Raw genomic sequence first — 23,272 nt, 5'->3', positions numbered from 1 at the left:
GACCATTCCCAGCATGGTCTCTATTCCGTCTGGTTTCCGGACGAACCAACCTTCACATCACCGGCGGGCAACCCATCGACGCTGGACCTGTTCTTGGCAAACACCAGATTAGCCAAGCCGGTTGCCGTCAACGACCTGAGTTCGGACCACCAACCGGTGCTGACCGAGCTGGGCTACAACGTGGCCCCTGCACCGTGCCAGCGGAAGGACTACCATCGAGTCAACTGGGTCCAGTTTCGACGCGTGGTCGACCGCCACATCGACGACAACCCACCACTCGACACAGTGGAGGACATCGACCGGGCTCTGGAGGGTCTCCATCAAGCCATATCCGTGGCTGACGAAGAGTGCGTTCGACGAGTTCCTGTGAGGGGTAAGTTTCAAGCAATTGATTCCCACACCAAACTCTTGATTCGGCTCAGAAATGTTCGTAGACGCCAGTTTCAGCGGACTGGGGATCTGCAGCGTAAATACGAAATGGTCGATCTGAATCGGCAGATCGCTTCCAGAATGGTCTCAATCCGGAACGAGAGTTTCGGGCGGCTCGTTCAGAACCTGGACGACCGTTCCAGACCATTCTGGAAGGTTGCCAAGGTGCTGAAGTCTCACCCCAAGCCCATTCCACCACTTAGAGTCAATGACGAACGGCTTATCACCAACGAAGAGAAGGCCAATGCAATTGGGGAGCACATTGCCCAATCGCATTTGCTTGGCTCTACAATCCCAAGTCCACTCGAGAACCAGGTTGTGCAGTGCGTCCAGACGTTAGATACCTCCCCTTGTGCCGTCCCTCCAGAAGAACGGATTACAGAGGAACAAATTTGCTCAGCGCTGAAATATAGTAAAAACATGAAGGCTCCCGGGTTTGACGGAATATTCAACCTAGCGTTGAAAAATCTCAGCCCGAGGGTCCACTCGCTGCTGGCTGCCATCCTCAACAGATGCTTGGAGCTGCACTACTTTCCAAGCATCTGGAAGGTGGCAAAAATCATCCCGATCCGCAAACCTGGGAAAGACCCTTCACTACCGTCAAGCTACAGACCGATTAGCCTGCTCTCAGCGCTGAGCAAGCTGTTCGAAAAATTGATCCTCAGCCGACTAAACAAGTTTGTGGAGGAACATGACATTCTTCTTCCGGAACAGTTCGGGTTCCGCAAGGGGCATTCCACCAATCATCAGCTAGTGCGGGTGATGAATAACATCCGAAGTAACAAAGCTGTATCCAAGTCCACAGCCATGGCCTTGTTAGACGTCGAAAAGGCGTTTGACAATGTCTGGCACGACGGACTTATATACAAGCTTTGTAACTCCAACTTTCCACCATACCTTGTGAAAATCACCCGTAACTATCTCCAGCAAAGGTCGTTCAGGGTGTCGTTGAATAGTTCCCTTTCGGGACAATTTCCGATCCCAGCAGGTGTTCCGCAAGGGAGTCTGCTGGGACCACTGCTTTACAGCATCTACACGTCGGACATCCCTCCTCTAGGAGACGGTTGCGTGTTCTTTCTGTTCGCAGATGACACCGCGATAGCCGTCAAGGGTAGGATGCCTCGTGAAATTACGAACAAGCTGCAACGATGCCTTGACACCTTTACTGATTATGCCACCTCGTGGAAAATCAAAATCAACGCCTCGAAAACCCAAGCGATCATGTTCCTTCACAGACAATCACCAAAACTTAAACCGTCTCCCTCCTGTACCGTAATAATGGATGGTACAAGGGTCGAGTGGTCCACTGATGTTACTTATCTCGGGATGTTGTTCGATGAGAAGCTCCTGTTCCGCTCGCACATAGAGAAAACCCTAGTTAAGTGCTCCGCCTTGGTTAGGTGTTTGTATCCGCTCATTTGCCGCAGATCCCGCCTCTCAAGGCAAAACAAACTGGCTGTCTACAAACAGACCATAGCCCCCGCGATCTTCTATGCCGCCCCGGTGTGGGAATCGTGCGCTCAGACCCACAGGAACAAAATCCAGGTTGCACAGAATAGAGTGTTGAGGATGATCCTAGATCGTCCATTCGACACAAGAATAGCAGACCTCCATCAAGAGGCAGAAATTCCCAAAGTAGATTCCAAAATTGATGATATGACAACTAAATTTATTCAAAAATGCAATCTTTCTGAACATGCTTTAATAAGCAATTTGTACATAGTAGGTTAAGTGTATATAGTAGAGTAGGTTAGTTTTAAGCTGTAAATAGTAGTATTAAGTAGTTTCTCTTGAAATTCTAAAAACAAAACAAACCAATCCCACCAAGGTGGTCGACCGTGTACTAAGTCTAGGACTAATCCTGTAAAACAAATTTTAAATTTTGCCCATACCTAAAGATGAAGAAAGCAATTAAATCACTTAGTAAAAATTTATATGGTAATCGTCCAAGTTAAACTAAAATAAAGATCATTTAAACAAACAAACAAGCCTCAACTCATTTTCGCTTTGGACGCCGTGGTGAGCAGACAGCAGAAGCAGCGAAAGCAGTCGTCTGGTTCGCCATGGTGATGTCAAACGTGTCTCCGGTCTGATCTACGAGGTGTGCTGAAGGTGTTCTTGGAAAATGAGATCCGTGATGCTGCCACCTACACTGAACACACCAAGCGTAAGCGGCCATGGATGTGTCGTCTACGCTTTGAAGTGACACCCAAGTAGCATTTCTTGTTTTATTGTACTCTATTAGTGGTTATTGAGATCAATTTCATAAAACCGCCAATAAAATTAATAGCTCCAGCACAACCTTTTGATAACCGCTATAAGATCGTCATACAGCTTAGTGGACCACTCTTGATAAGGTTTATAAAGCATGTCTGAGAATCACAATAAAGCTGTCTTAAAACCTTTTGTCAGGAAGCCTTATACTCTACAAAAGGTTCTCATAGCCTCTATAAGAGTAATATTGTATCCAAGCAGTTTTATGACGCTTTGGTGAAAATCAGTTATAAAGCCAATTTAATTTGTATTGGCTTCAAAGCAACCGCCATAAATTTGCTTGTTGTTGTTCTGTTCTGCTGAAACTTTTTTTCCAAATGGAAATCTTTAACGGTAAAAATAGGTTTGAGTGTTGGTGTCAAGATCACCATGCAATCAATTTTGTTTCATGGCGATATTAGTGAAAATCTTAAGGAAAATATATTACTTTTTAGAAGTTCCAAAACATATGCGCTTGAAATGTTATCGTGTATATTAAGATAATATGAGCGTTAAATAAATGCGCCTCCAAAATAATACAAGTTAACAAAAAAGATTGTTTCAGAAAACAAATGAATTTGATGGAATCACCCTAATTTTACAGAAAATAGATCTCAATACATAAATTCATACCAATGCACACTGGAAATCATTTCGGATCTCTTATTTAGCCATTATTTTATTGAAATTTCTTGGATTTTATTCCAAGGCTAATGGCATTTTCATAATGACAATATGGCGACAGAGGACAGCAGGCAAGAAAAACACCAAGCGCAATTTCTTAAAATGTCTAATGCTTGCATTGCACACTGGGTCACGTTTTGGAGACTTGATGTCTTGGGCAAAGTTGTTTATCTTGACAAAATGAACAGCTCTTTCAAAGACGTAAAATTTCCACAGTCTACTGGTTCCAAGTTATATGGAGTTAAAGAAAAAAATGTCGAAAAATATGTTTTTTTTCTGTTGCGGTTTTTTTGCTTACAGCTTTATAATGTTATATTTTTCTCTTATGCGAATACATTAAATAAATAGCTTTTGTGAAGAAACATACTGGATTAAGCTTCAAATTTCAAAGACATTGTTGAAAAAACGAGAAAAAAAAACACTATTTTGACATTTTCAGCAAAAATTAACCAATACTCGATAAACAAAATATCAAAATTTGAGAGAGGTATATTTCGGTGTTTTTTTTTTTTTGATTTCTTCATTTAGTGGAACATGATTTTTTTTTTCTATAACTGTTTTTAATGCATTGAATTTGTGTTTCGAAGACTTCACGACTTTGTCAAAGTTGGTTATCTTGATAAAATAAACAACTTTTCTTAATACGTTAAAACTTCACAGCCTACTGTTTTCGAGTTATGTGAAATAACAGAAAAAAATGTGAAAATAAGTGTTTTAATTTTAAATATATTGTTTAAATGACAAACTTTGTGCAGCAAAAATTTACGCCTTCTTAAGATCTAAAAGTTATCTGAACACACATTTGCTGATAAATTTGAAATAAGAAAAATAGAGCAAAAAAACTGTGTTTTTAAGAGCCACCCTAACTCAATTCAAGAAAATAGCTCTAAATCGGCCAATTTAAGAGATACAAAAATGTTATTTTCAACAAAGTTGCTTGAAATTAGCTCAGCTATAACTTTGCCGAAGAATGTATACCCTAATTTATTCAAACAAAAAGTAATAGGAACCACCCTAGAATTCATTGTCTTAAAAATGAGGGCGTGACTATAAGGAACAACTTTGTAGAAGAGACTTTTATTCTAAAGTTTTAATTTCAGGCTCTAAACATATCATTCCACCTAAATCTGCATTCTGGACCACTGTGCAATGGAGGTAGCTTCGCTTTTGCCGCACTCGGGCCGGCAGAATTTTCGTTGTCGATGGCGTCGCCGAAATCACCGATGTCGCTGGCGTTCATCGCTGTAACGTCATCACGTCCACTCGCAGCATCGGACTGGCCTTGGTTTCTTGGATCGCTTCACGGTGGTGGAGGTAGTATCCCCAACATCGGTGGGAAGGGTAGCGTACCTATTTGAAAAAGGTACACTCGTGCTACACTCACCACTGTTCTTTTCCGCTTTCTCACGGAGCCTGCTCCGGGAGCGCTGTCTTCCCATCACACGATGCGACCGACACTACTGACGACGTGAATAAACGTTTCGAATAAATTATCGAACAACTTGACAGAGCGAGCAAGCACCGGACTGAACTGCTTGACGGACAAGCAGAGAATCTTCTGACTGAAAATAAACTCGACGGTACCTCTAGTTATGCTAAAAGATAAGGATTGCAAGAATTATGCAAAAAAAAAGCTGGGGTTGTACACGGGAACAAATCCAATCTCCAAAATGAGAAAAACGACTCATGATTTCATGAACATAGCGTATTTTCATGTTATGAAAAAAAACCATGAATAATATTCATGATATCATGAGCTATGTTTGCGTAACGCACCCAAGATTCCCGAAATCATGAATCATCCGAGTTAAAATCAGGAACTAAATTCATGAATTTAACTTTTAGCTTTTAAAGCAAAAATATAAAATAAAGCATCAGACTGGATTCGAACTAAGAACCTTACGATCATTAAACCCATGCTTTGACCACTAGACTATCAGTACTTGTATAAAGTGGATGGCAAAAGGCGTATACGAGATACCTATGTAGTGCGATTTGCCAGGTAACGCTTGTAGCAGTCATGATTCCGCTGCATTATGAAATCATGAATTTCCATCTCGAAATCATGAGTCATTGTTATGATTTCATGAATCGGATTTTTTCCCGTGTATAAACCGTTCTATGGCATAATTTTCCAAGTAGGAGGGACTTTCATAGCTAATCTAAAAGCATACATAGAGGTATCGTCTGATAATTTATCACATTTATCTTTTTTATCACAACAGAATCACCTCGTTCCCGTTTTCTTATGGAAAATAATGAATGTGCGTTCACAAAACGCACGAAATCTCAAAAATACATATTAAGATTTTTTTTAATTCAATCAATAGATTAAAGATGTACCGAGAATAAAATGGAGGGATTTCAAGCTAAAATGTTCTGATCACGAAATATTGAATGTCAATACCGAAATTTCACATAAATGTCCAACCCATTTGGTGGGTGTGTTGTCTTTCAGTGTTGCCCAATGATTAGGGAACTTTCATAAATAACGTAGTAGTTGAGGGAGAAGAGGGGTTTCAGAAGTTGGGACCGGCCATGTATTAGGTGTATTGCAAAACACGCTCCGAGGGGGAAGGGGGGCTTAATTGGTCAAAAATATACGTAATTTATGGATGGCCCTATTTTTACTTGCAAGGCTGTGTCGCAATGGGTGAGTTTAATTTAACTCGTCGTTAAAAGTGACAGATGAGTTATCGAATAACCCTGCTATACGAGCGTGGTTATTTCGGACCGACTAGAAGTTAAATTTTGGTATACCGTGGCTGAGTTCTGTTTAAAAATTGATTAATTTCCGGCATTTTCGAACATTGATAATAACTTTCGAAATGTCACGTTTAACCACGAGTTAAATGTAACTCGGCAATCGGTACACAGCCCAAGAAGTATTTCTCGATTACTTTTTCGAAGGAACGTATCAGCTTTTGTAAACAACGCATTTGATCGTCGATTTGGCGTAACTGGTAGCTCGCCCACGCATGCTAGTACTACCATCAGATAGGGGAAAATTTTCCCAACCTGTTAGCGGTGTTAGTATGTGGGGCGAGCTATTAGTTGTGTCAAACCGACGATAAAATGCGTTGTTTACAAAAGCTGATATGTCCTTTCGAAAAGTAATCGAGATTTGTAGTTATCATTCAGGCAAGGAGCGCTGGCGCCATCGAGGCGACGCCGCTACCAGTAGCCAATGATCTCGACGGGAACGACGCGCAAAGTTCGAGGCGCAAAACTCGATTTCTGCGCGCTTGACAGGAACCGCCTTCCTACTGCTACTGTTGCTGCGGCTGCTAGCTGGTTACCCGCCGTCCGAAGCGAAAATAAGTTGAGGCACATTAGCAGCGCTGTTTTATAACTTTTCCTATTCAAGCAGCACGATGTGCAACCAAATTGTATTTGATTATGAGGACTGGGTTTGGGGAGAACGTTTATTTCATGAAAACAGTGATAAAATTATCACTTTTTATTTGCCCATTTTTAAAACAGTTTTTATGAAAAATTGAAAAAAAAAAAGTTTATTGCAACAGCTAACGAAAAGTATTTCCTATCGATTGGTGTATTTGGATTTTAATTTCATCTATAAATGACAAAGCTTATAGCGTTCAAAAAATTACATCTTTTCGTGACAGTCGCAATTTTAGATTTTCGATTTACCCCCAGTACCTTCCCATAAGACGTAGTCTACGTCAAAATACATTTCTAGGTTATGCTCGGCATTTCAAAAGCGCTGGAACAAAGCGAGTAGTGAGTATTTAGCGATTTTGAAACCGCTAACAGATGCTGGCTATGTGGTGATGTGTTTTAAAGAAGTGGTTTGAAAAGTGAAGGTAGGCCAAGCAAATAGTTTTCTGACTTAAATAAGCAAAACAAAAGACGTCGAGTTCAAGGATTAAAATAGCTGAGAACATCAAGTGAAGCGAGGAATGTGAAGACACTGCCAAACTTATGCAAGAGGTAATGCAGGCTACACCCACTAGAGCAAAGAAGATCCAGCAAGCATGAAATCAAAACAGGTTTTACAGAAACCTTATGTGCTGACAGACAACGAAGGTCTTGGATTCTTCGTTAATGGAGATTTTTCTAAAGATCAATGGATATCACTTCGCAAGACAACAACACGATGCAATGCGCTTCAAATTTACCCTAGCTATTAAACACTTTTGGAAGCTTGGACCTAGATGGAATAATATGCCTCAGAACATCCCGGTGGCGCCGACTGGGATTGAACCCAGGGCTGCTGGGGTGAGAGGTATTCATGTTTACCACTACACCACCGACGGCGTTATTTTGTAGTTATTGATATTGATATTTTGCAGCACTGGCTTCAATGCGAAAGTAAGTTCATTTGACAATGAAAGACGAAATGAACACGGGTCAAGCCAAAAAAAGGGAATAAAAACTGATCGAAAGTTATTCTGTTGATGTTGAAAGGGATCTGCTCGAAGAGAATACAGAATGACTTTCAATTGAAAGTGATGGTTGACAGCTTCTTCGTCGCTTGAGGATTTTCGGTTGAAAGTGACTTTGTTGGGGCAAACATACTTTTGAACATTAAAACCAATAAATGATCCATAAAATATTGGAAAACGTTCAATAAAAAACATCCAAATCATCCATAAAACTTCAGAGAAAATCCTTAAAAAAGTGTGAATGAACCATAAAAAATATAAATATGATCCATATTTAATGTAAAATTTAGCAACACAATTGTAAAAATGTACCGCCATATTTCTAAGGAATGAGCATTGAAATTGTACGAATTACCCATAAACATATTGCAATTGATCCATAATACATTCAGCAGTGAACCTTAAACTAAAGAAAGTGATCCATAGAAAATCATGTTTGCGCACTTAAAAATATAGCCATGTTTGTATTAATGAAAGCAACTTCCTCAGAGCAGTCTCGTTTTGGACAGCTTGAAGCTGAAATAGGTTTTGTTAAACTAATATAAAATCAAAAACAATCTTAATGCTTATAATAAAACCTATTTCAGCTTCAAGCTGTCCAAAACGAGACTGCTCTGAGGAAGTTGCTTTCATTAATCCGAACATTCTTGAAGAATAACATCGGATATAACCTCAAAATGTCAGAGGGATCAACACCACCGTTGAGTGAAGAACAGAACAGCGATAGAAACTGTACGCTTTGTGAAGGCCATGACCACGTAGATGATATGGTCCAGTGTGATGTCTGCGATTTCAGGACCCATTATAGTTGTGCTGGTAAGACAACAGCTGTAAAGGAGGTTCCGTAGACGTGCTCTAAGTGCACAAATATGCTGAAGGTGGCAAAAGGAACCAAGAAGTCTGTCCCAAAGAAACCACCTAGCAGAAATAATAGAGCGAGGAGTGATGCCGCAACCGAATCTGGAAAAGGAAGTACCAATGAGGTCAGCCTGGAAGAATCCCTAGACCAGTTGCTGCAGGAGAAATGCGCAAATAAGAAAGCGCTGGAGGAAGAGAAATTCCTCCAGGAAAAGCGATAGGAGGCTGAGCGGGAGATTTTCAAACCGAGAGTTATCTTCCGTCACTCTTTCAACAAATATTTGGCTAGATTTAGCATTTAGGGATTCAATTATTATTTTAGTTAAGCACGCAAACGATGTAGAATGAGCTACTTACTAGTTACTTCGGGTAAATCATGTATAGGAACAAATTGTAGGTTACCAGATTTTAGGATCAAATTGTAGTATCTAGATTAAGAGGGTGTTTGGCATTCCTACCGAGCGGTCACATTTGGAGCTCTCTTGCGAGTTTTGGTTTCGGCGCGTTTACGCGAGTGAAAGTGCTTCAACAAAAGTGAAAGCTGGCAAAGTCTGTTTTATACAATAAGTGGAAGTGATAAGTTATCACAGTGAAGAAAAAGGAGGGTTGTTGGTTAGCAGAGTTAAACGACGAAGAAAAAAATTGTGCAGTGGGGAGTTGTCGTTGCCTGTTGTGGGGCCCTGGCTGGGCTCAGCCAGCGTTATAGGTGATCTGAATGGAGGCGAAAATTTCATGTGTAAGGAAGAAAAATATTGGTTTGGCCCATAAGTGGTTTTGTTGGACGTTGGTGAATTAATTTTTCGATTTACCTCAAGCGCCATTTTGAAGACAAAAAAAAGCTTGGTCGACGGCAGTGGCAAGAGAAGAAGGTGGCAAGCGTTAAGCGTGATTCGAATTACTTCACACATACACGTGCATTACCAGTAAAAACAGAGAAGAGTGAAAAGTTATACTACTGCGTTCATGCCTTGGGATGAATGAAAAGCCCATTCATTCGGTTAGAGCCGTAAAGCTTTCGTAGTGTAAACTAAATAATGTTGTGGAAAAGTAATATGAATACGCAAGAAAAGAAAATCTAAACGTAGTGCAAGGGTCATTATCTAGTCACAGGGAAAGGTGCGAAAGAGTGTTCGGTGGAAGCGGTATTTATCGGGGAGAGTGAGTTTCTCCACACACGCGTACCATACACTCAAAGAAAGCAAGTACATATCAACCAGCAAATGGCTAATCTAAAAGTGTTAGAATGAATGCTTGGATTCTTCCCAGCAAAGCTTTCGAAGTGAAGAGAAGTGAGCAACAATAAAACGGGAAAGAAATTATTTCATACGATCAGAGTGTTAGTGTTTCGTAGACGTGGTAGGCAGAAGAATACAATTCCATAGTCACGCAGTGGACGAAGAAGTGTGTGTAGTATAGTGTACCCTACTAGAGGAAGCTTGTATAAAATATATTTTCTCTCTTTATCTGGAGTGGAAAAACAGGTGGTATTGGTAAGGTGATGTTGAAGATTCATCGCAAAGCATACGTAGCACTGTATGTGTGTGTGAATGATCGAAACGGAAGAGTGACGTAAGTAGGAATGAATGGAGAAATGAAAGGAAAGCGGATAGTGATTAGGGTAAGATGAGTATAATGGTACAATTGGATTGCAGTTAATGGTAAGCGATTTTAATTACTTCTGATTTACTTTTATTGTGTATTGGGATAAGATTATTTGTTATTATTATTGGGTTATAACTTACGGATTCCTACTGATTTATGATTCAAGATGGATAAGTCTAATAACATATTGCTAACACTTCCGGGGGTGAGAAAGCAGCTGGAGATAAACCCAATTCCAGGCGATGGAGGTTGTTTATTTGGGTCCCTCATATTGGGGACACATAGTTCGTAGACCTGATAATCACCTTTTAAAACTAGCTGCTTAGTACAGATTGCCTTATAAGAAGCGTGGCAGACCTGCATTCACCTGGTGGGATACCATAGCCCAGAACATGTGGAGATTTGAAAATATGTCTGTGGATGATTGGTATAGCATCGTAGAAAGTAGGGAGGAATTTGAAAAGACAATACAGGAGCTACATAAATTACCAGAATCAGCCTCAGACGAATACTAGAAATCTAAATGGATCAATTTCGAGACATACTTGCGCCAGGAGGAGTAGTGGTTTAGGAACATACGTACTAAAGTGAGTCAGGAGAAAATTGGTGAAGAAGTAATTTAAATACAAGACACGCATTTTACAAAATGTAGATTCATGAAACGAGATTGATTCTTTAGGGCGTGGAAAGCGAGGAAAGAAGGTTTCTGTCAATGTCATCGATAATACTCGGAAGTGGCTGCCAAGCACCGCATCTGTCACTGTCAATGTCAATGTGAATATATACCTACATTCATAAACTAATCCCCAGTCATCATCTTATTATTTTTCAGCAAGCTTGGTTTTGCAGAAGCCACCTGGATGATTCATTTTCCTTGTAATTAGTTAAAATTAGTATTTATTTGAAAGTAGCAATAATAATTAGTAAGTAAATTATTGTAGTACCTTGTAATTAGTTTACATTAGTACTTAGTTGAAAGTAGCAATAAGAATAAATAAGCCCATTTTCTTATTTTTTTTTTATTATTTTTAGTGCCGTAAGTAATTATGTTAGTACCGTATCGTGGTAATATGTTATCACCACTAATCAGTTAGTGTATAATTTTGTTGAATTTTTATTTTTTATTTTTTATTTTAAGATAATATTTAGTCATAACTTAACTACAATAACTCATTAGATTAACTACAATAACTCATTAGCTATAAAACATAAATATTAATATGTAGGTATACGTGGTAGATATGTTGTATGTAGGAGGTAAGTTGTATAATAGTGAGGATATCCCGAACATAGCTATATTCTGATTTTGTAATTCTTAATTTTTGTCCATGCTCTCCCAGCATAAACCATTTTCAATCACGTCAGATGCTATATATAGATATATCCTTGTATCCGGATATCCTTGTGAAATTCTCTTAATCATTCTATTACAGCTAATCCTGATAACAATGGCATTTCAACGATGGAGAAACTTATTTCTACAAAGGCTAATGATTCTTAAGCTGTTGATAATCTCAGCTGACACTAAGAATATGTATTTTTTGTCTTTCAGAACGCAGGAAGTCAGGATGGACAAGAGGCAATGCAGCACCTGTTGCATGAAAGTGGATTATCAATCGTATCTTGCCTAAATTTGATGTTTTTTTTTCCAAATTTTTCTAGTTGAATTTATTTTTTATTGAGCTCACTATCTGATTTATTGTTATTGTATTTTAAAATTTTTGAATGTTTTATTATTGACAATCTGAAAAGACGTGAAGGTTTTGTGCCTACGGGAGAAGAAATAACATGATTTTTTTCACTCCCGCGGGCTTTTCCCCTCACCATTCAAAAAATAAAAAGAAACCCGTTAAACATATTCACAGTCTCAGCATACTCATTCTCACAACACTGAAAAAACCATGCACGAATATTCATTCCAAACTATGATTTCACACATTATAAACAACATTTTACACATGAGAACATCTTATCGATCAGAATGGATTGTGCATATGTTTAGGAACAACCGAACTCTTGGGCCAAAGGAGCAACAGGATCGAGCATTAACGTATCGCAATTCCGGAATATGAAGACTGTTTTGAATAATATGTTTAGGTAATGGGCAGCAACAACGGTCAACGGATAAATGATTTACAGGTTTTATTTCTTAAATACTTGACATAACGATTGCCAGCAACGCCGGCTGGGCGTAGCCTATGGCTTACCCTCCCTACTAACAAAATTCCACCCTTCCCGTGACACTTATGAGGGGTCGTAGAGTTCTCTGCATCTCTCTTAAGTAAGTGTCGGACTAACATTCCTCCCCCATCCCCACCAAATGCAAGGACGTGGCCAGGACAGCTCTGGTCTGTTGGAGGGAAACACATCCTTTATCTAAGAGGTAGTAATTAATCACAAATTACTATCTAACAGCAACGGATGAGGATGCGCCTCCTGCTTAACAACAGTTTAGAGCTCGTACCACCTACGACATTGTGCAACCTGGTTTATGCTATGCTATGCTATGCTATGCTATGCTAAATTGTAGTATCTAGATTAAGCAAATATAGAGTTATCAAATTCAATATTTACACGAACTCCACCTCCAACTAACCTACTTCAGTAGCTACATAGAGGTAGCTTTAAGACCAGAAGGTCCCAAAGAAATGTGCTCAACTTTTTGGCTAAGCTCTGGTACTATTTTCGGTCGCAAGCTTATCGATGCACCCCTATAAAACACGAGAAAATCCACGAACCCCTCATTTTACCTGTCAATCTTTCATAGCGAATTAAAACAAATATTGTGTAGTACTAGAATTTTGACTAGAATGGGGTACGTTAATCGATTTGCTTGGGACCAATAGGCAAGTCAAGTAGTGAGCCAATTTAAAATCGTTATTTTTGTATTGATTGTTGGTAGCTAGTTCACTACAAATAACTACAATTTAATTAAACAATAGGTATATTAACAAATTTAGGCAATTAAAATAATTTAGCTGTAAAACATTTTTTTAGATGGTTTGGAATTGTATTTCTCTTTTTTTCTCGTTGATACTCCGACCTATTTAATGTTTGGTTCAACGGAACTGTGAGTTCACAGTTCCGTTGAACCATACCTGACGTCTGTCATTTCTGACAGCGACCGTTACCGTAGCTCTCTGAATCTTCCACAGGGTTGTCACTGGGTTTGGCGGTACAGGGTTATCCCGATATTCCGAACAGCCATGATCCACAAATTAGACGTATATTATTCACGTTTTGGACACTGTATTATTAATTTTGATCCATAAACCATGAAAAATTGCTTCATTACTGCTTAACTACTTAGATTTACTGTCCTATCGTGTTTTTAGGTAGATGTGCGGAGTGATGGTCAAGCGTCTTGAATAAGCTTCCAAAAGAAGCTTCTATAATAATCTTCTTAAGAAAAAATGAAAAATAAATGTGTTCCAATTATAGTCTATATCGAGGGGGGCGACACATCCAAATCTCAATTCTAGATGCTCAACAGATCTACAACTAGCGAATCAATCTTCGAAAAATATACTTTCATTTCTCGCATCTACTTGCATCGCGCCTCATCTTTTACAGAAAATCTTCAGAATCGTCATCAATCTTCTTTCTATCTACTCAGCGTACGCGCAGCTAGCCGAAACAAAACACAATTTTTCCTGCATCGTAGCTAGAGTCACCCCCCTCGGTCTATATACATATGTTTTTTTAATTTGATCAATAAACCTTGGAAAATAGCTACATTACTGCGTAGCTACTCAGGTTTACTGTTCTGTCCGTGTTTTTTTTTTGTCAGAAGAGCAGAACGATGGGCGAGCCTCTAGAATAAGCTTCTTAAAAAGTTTCTAAATGAAGTTTCCATAGGAAGCTTCTTAAGAATATTATTATAGAATCTTCTTTTGGAAGCTAATTCTAGACGCTTGCCCGTCGCTTCGCACATCTACCTTAAATACACGGGCAGGACAGTGAATCTAAGTAGATAAGCAGTGGAGCAATTTTTCAAGGTTTATGGATCAACATTTTAAAAAATAGTGTCCTAAACATGAATAATAAACGTCTAATTTATGGATCATGCCTATATTTTTAAGTGTGCAAACTTGATTTTTTATGGATCACTTTCTTTAGTTTAAGATTCAATGCTGAATGTTTTATGGATCAATTGAAATATGTTTATGGGTAATTCGTACAATTCCGATGCTCATTATTTAGAAATTTAGTGGTACATTTTTAGAATTGTGTTGCTAAATTTCACTTAAAATATTGATAATATTGATATTTTTTATGGATCATCCACACTTTTTTAAGGATTTTCTCCGATGTTTTATTGATCATTTGGATGTTTTTAATGGAACGTTTTTCAATATTTTATGGATCGTTTAATCAATTCTAAAGGTGCAAACTTAGGGCTGCCCTTTGTTGGGCCCTGATGATAAGTTCTTCTGGTCAATTGCTAAATCCTGACATCCGAATGCGATGGGCAAGGCTATATGTGTCTAACGGAATAATCGCTTGAATTTGTGGAAATCGAGAGCAATGATCAGCTGTAGCTGTCGGCATATTTTGCAATTCAGAACTCGTTAATACTATGTATTTGCAACATCATCCAGAAATTTTCTGAGCTGTTGCAAAAACGGTTGCATATACTTGAATATGTACCTCATTTCAGTCATAACCCTGTTGCTGTTGGTTTCCACGATGGGAATTTGCTACTTGGGATGATTCTAATGCGTGGCTTTCGCGTTGTGAAGGATTTCCAAATAAATATTTGTGCCCGCTCCAAAACTACCGACCGATACTAAATGACCGTTATGAATCTGATAAATTGCTCTACATTTATTCATAAAGCCAATGCTTCCTGCCAAGCTTGACACCTGCAGTCATTTCCCTGAAGCCAAGCCCAAAACACTAAATTCATTTATTGAGCTTGCTCGGAATACCAACTACCGTAGAAGAGCAGAGTTAATCTGACAATGTTCGTGACTCAAACCAAACAGACCAGGCCCCGTTTGGTCCCCGGAGGCCGCTCGTTCGTCATAATTAATATCACTAGCAGCTGTCACCAACCTGGATCGTCCTTGGGGTGATAATATAAGCACTGCCACACCCAACCACTCCGCCCGGCGACGGCCACATTATAGGTTAAGTCCGGATTCATTGCGTCCCACGCATCGATCTGATGAGCCGCTAGGTAAGCTTTGCACATGAATTCATATATAATGAAATTTGGTCCCTGCTGCCGTTGAAAATCCACTGGCTGCTGTTAATTTGCTCCCCGCTCCGAGACTTGGGTTGGGCTGCTGGTGCCTGCAAGAATGAGTATATGTGTGACAAGTCAGCAGCAGCAGCAGCAGCAGCAGCCAACGCTTGCACTAATGACCATTTCGCGAATGAACTTCGTAATACAAGAACTGCTGGGCAAGCGGCAAGCGATCGGACCCCCACCTTGCCTTCTCCCGCATTCCGTTTAGATCGTTTGCAATGGCACACGTGCAATCATAATTAACCTCGATTTCTGACGCGATACGTGCTAGATATTGCCAACTACCTGCCTGCGGGGGCAGGCCAAGGACGACAGTAGAAATGCGAGCCTGCACCGATGGGATTTGAGGCGGCGAAACATGGTCATGATTGATATTAACTATCATTCAAAATTAAACTCGCACCGGAAGTCCCTGCGAGTCGTTGGGTCGGTCGGTTGGTTGGACGGTGACGATGCTTGCAACAACGGGAACCCGTGCTGCGTGTTGGGTATCCGTAATGGATCCTAATGGAGGTTTTAGGGACACACATTGTCTTTCAGTGGCGAAGGCAGAAAAACGGGTTGGGTTGGTTCGATATATGTGCGACATAACTACATCAAACGGCACTGATTCATTCCATTATGGTAATTATCAGTGAAGCCGAAGAGAGTTACTGTAATTTGCGGTTGACGGTAATTCTCATAAACGATGTTTAATTTTGTAGCAATGCGATGGTCAAGAGATTTGTGACACGTTGTCCTTCACCGTGATCAACTTAATTAGTGGAATGATTTTGCAACAACACATGCTTAGCCGAGTGAAGAGCTCCTACTGATATACATTTTCTTCCTGATAATTTGCACATGGTTGAATCTTGAAACCCGATTAAACTGATCATACAAAATTACCAACTTCCCAAACTCGGAATCTTCATTAAAACTTGGGTCCCTCGAACACATTATGCAAACTCGTCCGCAACCAGTCCTCCTCTCGCCACAACCCGGCTGAATCCTTTCGCCCGCTCTCCTTCCCATATTTGACGAGCTGCGTTAACTTTATCTCGATAATTCCAGCCCGATTGAATCAAACTTTGTGATAATGGTGGCACTTTTTCCCCTTTATCTTTTCGCTTACATTACAGAAAACGTCCATTCCGAGTCACTGAGGCGAAACACACGGAAAACCATAGCCGTTGCAGCAGTTCTGAAGGTAGCCGTGGCCGACCACCAGCTCGGACAGCAGCCCAGCCGGAGAAAGGAGAAACTTTTTAATGGAAACGCCAAGTGCAACTTTATCGTTCAACTATGTTTAATCGCCAAAATGATACAGTTCTGCTTAACAGGTAAGTTTTTTTTCTTCTTCTTCGGGTGGTAGGTATGTATACGGATGGACCTATTCCTCCATCTCGGTATTGTCATTTGCTATTGCTTCGGGCAGCAGATGGTCCCAATCCGACCGTCGACGAAGATTTCATTTCATTCCAACCAGACGACCGTCCGGAGACCGGTCTGGTGAACATTGTGCAATGGAATGGGATCTGAATGTGAGACTTGTCTGTTCTTTCTTTTCCGGAGGAAGTTTCCCCTACAGAGAGTGGTCAGCTGTTGTGCTACCCAACTAACAAGTCAAGCTGAACAGAAAGAACAAAAGCAGATTATTGGTTGATTCAAGGTGTACAAAGCTGATTAACGCCAGGCTGAATATATACTTGATTAGTCGGGCATAAAGCGAATTGTATTCCCATAACTCAGTTGAGCTTAGGAATTAAGGTGATACTCTAAGAAAGCCTTAGCGTGAACTTTAAAGGCACAAATGTCAGCTTCCACAAAACATACAAATTTGAAATTGCTACTCCTTGTTTGCTGTGCTATTATAAACAGAGAGTAGCAATTTCAAATTTGTATGTTGAGTGGAAGCTGACATTTGTGCCTTTGAAGTTTCACGCTTAGGTTTCCTTATAGTATCAAGACTTATTTAACCCTAATACTACTAGACAAATCAACAATGCGCTACAAATATTGTGATAGCCTGAGAGACGAATAGGAATCTATTGCACAATATTGATAAATGTCGTTAGTATCACGCGTTGCATTTCTGGCATTTTAGTTCATCTAAATTCATTTCCTACTTTTCTAATCCCAAGCAACGCCAGCAGTAGAGGCAAGGAAGAGGAGCTGTTTAGGAATTGATTTTTGAGTCTATTTTACCCCTTTAAATCTTGCTTGGAATATCTGAAGCAGAATTTGAATCCAGAATTTTCACATCTTATGAAATGTATCTCTTCCCTTTGTTTGCCATTTAGATTGATTTATCGAAAGTATTGCACACAGACACTCGTGAAAAATACGATCTAGCAGTGAAACAAACCATGATCATTGTTTTATCTGGGAATCGAATCACGGGCTATAATTATCGGTGTAAGTATAATTTTACAAACTAATTTGGGGCTGTTCATTAACTAACGGGTGTTCAATAAAAAATGAGATTTTTTTCAGTCATATAGCTAGTAAAAAAAAATCAACGAATTTAGTTTTTTTTTTTATTAAAAACATAATGTTTATTCTTCAAAAAAACGTCAATGAATATTGGAATAGGGGCCCTGGTCAGCCGTACGACGCAACTTAGTCGCGATGTTCTCACAAGAGCGCTGGACGGCACTGAAATCATTCTCATTTTTTATTGAACACCCGTTACGTAGACAGTTTTTTATGATTCTTGAACACACCCCCCCGCGGGGACAATCTTCCATATTTTTTTTTTGTTTGAGGCATGGATGATTGCCACCCCCCCTAAATTGTCTACGTAGTTTATGAACAGCCGCGTGGTTTATTTGCAATCCACAAAATCAAGGATAAATAACTTTATTCAATACCGCGTTTAGGCGTAGATTTTCTACGATGTTGCTGTCCACCATTCATCCGTACTGCACCCAGTTGACATGGTGGTAAAGACACGCAAGCAGCTTCTAGCAGGAACCACGTTGACACCGACTTCAGTCACCACCGGTTGGTGGTCAGAGCTGAGATCGTTGTGCCCTTCCGAGAGATGAAAGTTGGTTTGTCAGGAAACCGCACAGTGTACAGTCCATGTTGTGCGTGGTCGAACAAAAGACATCCGTTCCGGTTGCGCTGGTAGTTCCGCCAAGCTTCATGGCGGGTGTTCGGCTCGCCCACAACGATGAATCAAGAGCTAGTACCGGTGATGGCGGTCAGGTCATTTTTTGGATTCCTAGTCCGTTGCTTGCGCTACACTGGCGTGGGCAGTAAACAGCGATAAACCGGACGTTTCCAGTTGGTGATTCCACCTTCACACTGAGGGCCTCGATGATAGAAGTGCGGATGTGGAGCAGAGTGCAGAACTTGATTCCCTTACGAACGATGACCACTAAACGCCCCACCCCCTGGAGCTGGTGCGATAAAGCCAGATAATGTTGTGGTCAGACAACCAGAAACTGTCGCCGAAATTTAGGTGGGTTTCGGTTAGAAGACCCACGTCGATGCTTTCAGGAATATTCAGCAAACTTCAGAAAAGGTCAGCTCACTAGTGGACAAATTTTGCAAACTCCAAAACTAGCCATCAGGATAATTTTGAGAAATTAAGACAAAACCCGACATGAAAGTTCAGTAAACTTCTAGAAAATTTCAGAACTTTAGACGGTGGGGCCTGTCTTATTCGAGCATCGCTATCAACGTAAGTCAATCCTCACTATCTAATGAATCCATATCGATCCGGGCCACTTTATCGGATCCAGCAACCACTAACTCCGCTCCGACTTTGCCTAAGCCAGTTCCGTTCCTTCTCCAATGGAATGTGAACGGCTTTTTCAACAATCTCGGTGACCTGAAAATGCTGACCCAAAATGATCCTCCATGGATTATTGCTCTCCAGGAGATCAATAGGGTAACCACTGAACAAATGGATCGAACCCTCCAGTGGACCAGTGGACCATTAAACGGGGCAATAACATTTGGCTATCTTCCGATATCGGCGTTCTAAGAAGCATCCCTTCCCGCTTCATCGACCTGGATACCGACCTACCCCTTAGTAGGATCACGGTAGTTTCGGCATATCTTCCGTGCGGCAGAATCCCAAACATCAATGAACAAATCTCGGAAATATTATGTAACCTACCTGAACCTAGGCTCTTAGTAGGGGACCTTAACGCCCACCACCCCAACTGGGGCGATACACGCACCGATTCAAGAGGCACAGCGCTGGCAGACACCTTCGACCAAAAGGACATGATAGTTCTTAACGACGGTTCTTCTACCTTTTTCAACGACAGGCAGTCCTCGGCCATTGACGTGGCTGGTATCAGCCGCTCCATTGCAAGACTACTACCTGGACTACCTGGACCGTAATCTCGGACTTTCACGGCAGTGACCACCATCCAATACTTATCCAGCTCTGCGCGGGGTCGACACCTGTAACGATGCGGCGTCCGAGATGGCGATACGACCAAGCAGACGGTGGCCTATGAGATTTACGGCAATACTCTATTAGAACAAAAGAATCCTGCCGATTTCCCAGAATTCACGAGCATGATCCTAGATGCGGCATGACTAGCCATTCCCCGGACTGGCCCAACTCCCAGGCAAAAAACTCTTCGCTGGTGGTCTGAAGAGGAAGTAAAAAGCTAGACGAAAGGCACTTCGGCGTGTCAAGCGCCTCCCAGTTAACCACCCGCTAAAGGAATTAGCCCTACAAACATACAGAGAACGGCGCAACCAATGCAGGCAAACCTTCCGGGATGCCAAACGAAATAGTTGGACTGACTTTCTGGAGAGCATAAATGCTTCCCAGTCGTCCGTGGACCTGTGAGGAAAAGTTAATTCCCTTAGCGGGAAAAAGTGCACCACACCGCTCTCAATCGAGACTGGCGGAACAAACATCACCGAGCCTGATTCTGTAGCTGAGGAGCTCGGCACCTATTTTACCAAGCTTTCCGCTATCAACCGATATGAGCCCACCTTTCTCCGCAAAACAAGACCATCTACTGTCGATATCACCAATTTCCAAATTCCACAAGACAGCATCAACTCTCCAATTAACCAAGACTTTTCCTTCGAGGAGCTGCAGTTTGCATTGCGATACAGCACCGGCAACTCGGCCGGCCCAGACGAAATAGGTTATCCCCTTCTAAAAAATCTTCCTATCGGCGGAAAGGACAACTTATTGGACATTTACAACGAGGTGTTGCGTACTGGTGACTTTCTGGCCACTTGGCGAGAAAGTTTGGTGATCTTGATCCCAAAGGCCAACGCCACCACACGAGGTACCGATAAATGCCGTCCGATTGCGTTAACCAGTTGCGCAAGCAAGGTGCATGGTCAATCGTCGACGTCGCACTGCATTGGAGGAAAATGGATACCTTGACCACCGGCAGCACGCCTGTCGGGCAGGAAAGGGAACCTCCACGTATTTCGCTTCGCTGGGAGAACTGCTAAATGACACGCAGGAAAAGGGCCACCACGTGGAGATCGTCTCCTTGGATATATCCAAGGCCTTCAATAGAACATGGACACCGTTAGTACTTCAAGAGCTCATCACCTGGGGATTCAAGGGAAATATCCTTTCCTTTATCCGAGGCTTTCTGGCAAGACGATCGTTTAAAGTCGCCGTGAGGAGCACCAAGTCTTCTTCTTTCCCGGAAGAAACAGGGGTGCCGCAAGGCTCCGTTATCGCGGTGACAATTTTCCTAATAGCGATGAACCGGATTTTTTATTCGTTTTCCACTTAACATCCACATTCTCGTCTACGCGGATGACGTGCTAATTGTGGCCACCGGCCGCACCATCGCAAGGACCCGCATCCAAGCACAAGCAGCTGTATCGGCAGTTGCCAAATGGGTGGCCTCAGCTAGGTTCCAACTCTCAGCTGCAAGAGCATCTGCGCTTCCGGTCACCGAGTCGCCGGCGCCTCTATCAAGATCGGGGATCAACCGATACCCCTGAAAAAAAAAACGATACGCATCTAGGGCGTTCTAGTTGATCGACACTTAACCTTCACGCAACACTTCCAGAGCGTTAAGGATAGTTGCAAGACCCGCATAAACCTTATCAAAACAATCTCCATGCCACACCGCACCAACAACCGAGCTATCCAGCTGCATGTAGCCAAGACAGTTATTGACAGCCGTCTACTCAACGGTCTGGTGCTCACCGCAATGGCCAAGGACAAACTGTTGCAAGTCCTTGCACCCGTTTACAATGGCTACATCGGGTAGTCTCAGGTCTCCTGCCCTCGACGCCGGCCGACACAGCCTGCGCTGAAGTCGGGGTACTTCCTTTCCGGTTTCGAATCTACACCGTAGGCGCCATCAAAGCGGCTGCCTACATGGCAAAAACATCGGGTAACGAATGGATCTATCTCCTCGAGGAGGGGAACAGAATCCTCCGTACAGCAGCCAATACCGACCTCCCCCCAACAGTCAAGAGCCGCTGGCTGGGAGGAAAAAGTTGGCAATCGAGACCATTAAACATCGAAAGCCGAATTAAGAACCAGTTTAGGGCAGGAGACAACTCGGCGATGCTCAGATATTCCGTCGCGGAGATGCTAAACTCCGGGTACCCCAGACATACGCATAGTTTTACGGACGGGTCCAAATCGCACAACGGAGTTGGGATAGGCATTGCGGGAAAGATCTCGCCAACGAGCTTGAGCCTATCGCCACAATGCTCTGTTTTTTCTGCAGATGCTGCGTCGATTTTCGAAGCAGCAATCACGCCATCCGACCGACCAGTCCTAATCCTCCTAATCCTCACAGCGTAATTTCTGCTCTCAGGTCCAACATGCCCACTCATCCGTGGATTCAGGGGATCATCAGACATTCCCCTCCAACACAGTATTCGCTTGGGTTCCGGGGCATTGTGGCATCACTGGCAACTCCAACGCTGACAGACTGGCCGAGGCGGGACCATCTGGTGCCAGGTACACCGATGAAGTTCCCCTTCCGGACATCAAACGATGGGTCGAAACATCCATGCAGGCTAGGTGGCAAGATGAATGGAGAGCTCGCGTCCATGGAAGGACCTTGGGAACCTGAAGGAGCAACGAGTCATCTCCAGGCTTCGCACAGGTCATACCTGGTTCTAACACGATTTCGGCGGAGGAGTTTTCCGCATGGCCTGCGTCGTCTGTAATATTCCAGCCACCGTCGAGCACCTCCTCTGCGTGTGTCCAAAGTACGAGCTCGTGCGGCAACACTACGGCCTTTTGGAGAATATCAGCGACATACTGGGCAACGAACCTTCGATCCTTGCTTCCCTGATCTCCTTCCTGAAGAACGCTGGTTTGTTTTTCAATGTTTGATTTCTTTCTTTCAGCCGTCGTCGGGGCATCTCTACCGGACGGGGACACCGCCCTCCACGGTGGAGCTCTGCCTTGTTTGGATTTGTCAATAAGTTAACTCAATGTCAACGGTCTATTTTGTTCTTCTGTGTTTCCCAAATTTTAAATCTCGTCCAACCAAAACTCTGTAAATTCCAACTGTGTTTTTTTTTCCAAAGCAGGCCTTATGCCTCTGATATTTTTCCTGCAAAGTGAAGACTAGCCAATGGCTGGAATTCACTAAAAAAAAGAAAAAAAAGGAGAACTTCAGGAATTTTCGGAAAACTTCTGAAAATTTTAATAAGTTTGAATCAAATTCTGCGAGCTGCCGGAAAGTTTAGCATATTTGTTGAAAAAATATGCAAACTTTAGGAAAATTCTGCAAATTTCAGAAAAAAAAACCGAGAACTTCAGGAAAGTCTGTGATGACAATTTCTTCGCAAAAATGTACGAACCTATGCGAAGTCCGTAAATTTT

The 23,272-nt window shown here is 41.8% G+C and overlaps 1 protein-coding gene across 1 annotated transcript in view; it reads left to right on the top strand.

Annotated features, from left to right (window-relative positions):
* The window catches only part of kek6 (kekkon 6), a 1,119,682-nt gene that overhangs the window by 1,084,945 nt on the left and 11,465 nt on the right, over positions 1–23,272 (top strand). Inside the window, exon 4 of the mRNA XM_065218988.1 lies at positions 16,608–16,808. Within this exon, the coding sequence (XP_065075060.1) occupies positions 16,787–16,808 (22 nt within the window). The 5' untranslated portion in view covers positions 16,608–16,786. The remainder of the gene's footprint in view (positions 1–16,607; positions 16,809–23,272) is intronic.

The sequence above is a fragment of the Ochlerotatus camptorhynchus genome, unplaced genomic scaffold (assembly GCF_037179485.1).
Source record: "Ochlerotatus camptorhynchus isolate MF236.1 unplaced genomic scaffold, CSIRO-AGI_Acam_v1.1 ptg000096l, whole genome shotgun sequence".
Taxonomy (NCBI): Eukaryota; Metazoa; Arthropoda; class Insecta; order Diptera; family Culicidae; genus Ochlerotatus; species Ochlerotatus camptorhynchus.
The sequence above is the reverse complement of the archived record's forward strand: the minus strand, read 5'-3'. Positions and strand labels throughout refer to the sequence as shown.